The following is a 2,807-nucleotide window of genomic DNA, read 5'->3' on the forward strand; positions in this document are numbered from 1 at the left end:
AAGAAGAAGGTAAAACAGGCTGACAGAGAATTCCTGGTATATTCTGTGGTGGGAGAAAGAAACTAGCAAAAGGGAAGAATAGAGAAAAATTTGAATGATTGAACCAAAATAGGGCAAAGGCTCTAAAAAAAATTAAGCTGCAGTATCCTCTTAGGGGCCCCTTCCCCATACTATCTCAGTGCAAATATCTGCCTGAAACTGTCCCTGTCTAAACTCCACCCATGGGTTGGCCAGCCTTGCCTTGACCAATAGCCTTGACAAGGCAAACTTGACCAATAGTCTTAGAGTATCGGGTGAGGCCCGGGGGCCGGTGGGTGTCTAGGGATGAGGAATAAAAGGAAGCACCCTCTATCAGTTCCACATACTCGCTTCTGAAACATTTGAGATTATCAATAAGCTCCTAGTCCAGACGCCATGAGTAATTTCACAGCTGAGGACAAGGCTGCTATCACTAGCCTGTGGGCCAAGGTGAATGTGGAAGATGCTGGGGGAGAAACCCTGGGAAGGTAGGCTCTGGTGACCAGGACAAGGGAGGGAAGGAAGGAACCTGTGCCTGGCAGAAGTCCAGGCTGCCTCTCAGGATTTGTGATACCTTTCGACTTTCAAACTGCTATTGTTCAATCTCACAGGCTCCTGGTTGTGTACCCATGGACCCAGAGGTTCTTCGACAGCTTTGGCAGCCTGTCCTCTCCTTCTGCCATCATGGGCAACCCCAAAGTCAAGGCGCATGGTGCGAAGGTGCTGACTTCCTTGGGAGAAGCCATAAAGAACCTTGATGATCTCAAGGGCACCTTTGGCCAGCTGAGTGAGCTGCACTGTGACAAGCTGCATGTGGATCCTGAGAACTTCAGGGTGAGTCCAGGAGATGTGACAGCCCTGTTGCCTTTAGTCTCGAGGTAACTGAGAGAAATGAGAATTGATCTGAGCACAGCTGAAGCTATTTGAAGATATTGGGGTTGGGAGTTGAGAAACTCCAGAGACTACCTGGACTGAGACCCAGTGGTAATGTTTTAGGGCCTACGGAGTGCCTCTAAAAATCTAAAGGGACTACTTTGATTTTGAGAAAAGAGTTGTGGAAGTGAGGACAATGACTTTATTAGATTCTGGTAGAAAGAACTTTCTTTCCCTCATTTTGATTATTTGTTTTAAAGCATCTATCTGGAGGCAGGACAAGTATGGCCATTAAAAAGATGCAGGCAGAAGGCATATATTGGCTCAGTTAAAGTGGAGAAACTTGGTGGCCAAACATGTATTGCTAAGGCTGTTCACATAATTAGTTGGACACATATAAAATGCTGCAAATGCTTCATTACACACTCACATTCTATAATTCCAGACTGGGCAAAAGTGTGTCCAGGGGTGAGAAAGAATAGAAACATTTGTCCTGGAGTAGATTTTTTAAGTCAGCTCTGTGTGTGTGTGTGTGTGTGTGTGTGTGTGTGCGTGCATGTGTGTGTGTGAGAGAGCACGTGTTTCTTTTAAAGTTTTCAACCTACAAAATACAGGGTTTGTGGAGGCAAGAAGATAGCTAGATTTAAATTATGCCAGTGACCAATGCTGCAAGGGGAACAGCTACCTACATTTAATGGGTAGGCAAAATCCAGGCTTTGAGGGAAGTTAACATAGGCTGGATTCTGGGTGGAAGGTGAGTGTGTAGTCATCCGGAGGCCAGGCTGGAGCTCTCTGCTTACTATGGGCTTATATTTGTTGTCTCCTTTCATCTCAACAGCTCCTGGGAAATGTGCTGGTGACTGTTTTGGCAATCCATCATGGCAAAGAATTCACCCCTGAGGTGCAGGCTTCCTGGCAGAAGATGGTGGCTGGAGTGGCCAGTGCCCTGGGCTCCAGATACCACTGAGGCCCCATGCCCATGATGCAGAGCTTTCAAGGAGAGGCTTTATTCTGCAAGCAACAAAAATAATAAAACTATTCTGCTTAGAGATCACACATGATTGTCTTCAGTTATTTTCTTTTTGTCTGTCTTTTGAATATATAAGCCACGAAGGATTTATGTTGAGGAATGTGTGTATTTGTATGTGTACATACCTGTGTGTATTTGTGTCATGTGTATGCTCCTCATTTATTTTTACATGAGATGTGGGTTTTGATGAGCAAATAAAAAAAAAACTAGGCAATATAGTAACTTGTACATGGGAGTTCTGCAAGTGGGAGGAAAATGCGGAGGAGAAATCTGGTGGGAAGAAAGACCTCTATAGGACAGGACTCTTCAGAAACAGGTGGTTTGGTAGAGATCGGGAAAAGTTCAATGCAGACCTGGGGGCTGGATTGCAGTATAGCGGCAAGGAAGGGTCTTAATGAAAAAAAGGTTTCCCTGTTTTAGGAGAAGAAGGTTTAGCCAGGGACAGCAGTTTTATTTTATTAGGGCTGTACTATTTCTAGTAGCATCTGGCTTTTCATAGCCCTTGTGAGGCTCTTTGGGGTACTTCAGGTGTTAGAGATCAGAGCAGGAAACAGATTTTTTTTTTTTCTTTTCATTAACCATGGTGAAGTCATCCTTACTTTACAAAGGAACTTTTTGTTTTAAGGGTTCCATACTTATGGAAGCGAAACTAATCCCATGCCCTCAAGTTTGCAGACTGGTCACAGCATTTCGAGGAAGAGAACACATTGTAAGCTTCTGGGGGAGATGGGGACTTAGGTGAAGGAAATGAGCCAGCAGAGGCTCACAAGTCAGCATCAGTGTGTCATGTCTGAGCAACAGACCAGCACTGTCCAATGAAAATGTAGTCTGAAAAGCTGTATAACCTTAACTGAGAAGACAGATTCACTGAAATTCTTATATAGTT

The 2,807-nt window shown here is 44.5% G+C and overlaps 1 protein-coding gene across 1 annotated transcript; it reads left to right on the plus strand.

The window, feature by feature from the left end:
• Window positions 1-308: 308 nt before the first annotated feature.
• On the plus strand, window positions 309-1,947 carry LOC116547845 (hemoglobin subunit gamma-2). The gene is made up of 3 exons (XM_032273633.1): window positions 309-506; window positions 630-852; window positions 1,730-1,947. The coding sequence occupies exons 1-3, from the start codon at window positions 415-417 to the stop codon at window positions 1,856-1,858; spliced, it is 444 nt and encodes a 147-aa protein (XP_032129524.1). The 5' UTR covers window positions 309-414; the 3' UTR covers window positions 1,859-1,947.
• The last annotated feature ends 860 nt before the right edge of the window (window positions 1,948-2,807 follow it).

The sequence above is a fragment of the Sapajus apella genome, unplaced genomic scaffold (genome assembly GCF_009761245.1).
Source record: "Sapajus apella isolate SASKATOON/1434 unplaced genomic scaffold, GSC_monkey_1.0 scaffold5026, whole genome shotgun sequence".
Classification (NCBI taxonomy): domain Eukaryota; kingdom Metazoa; phylum Chordata; class Mammalia; order Primates; family Cebidae; genus Sapajus; species Sapajus apella.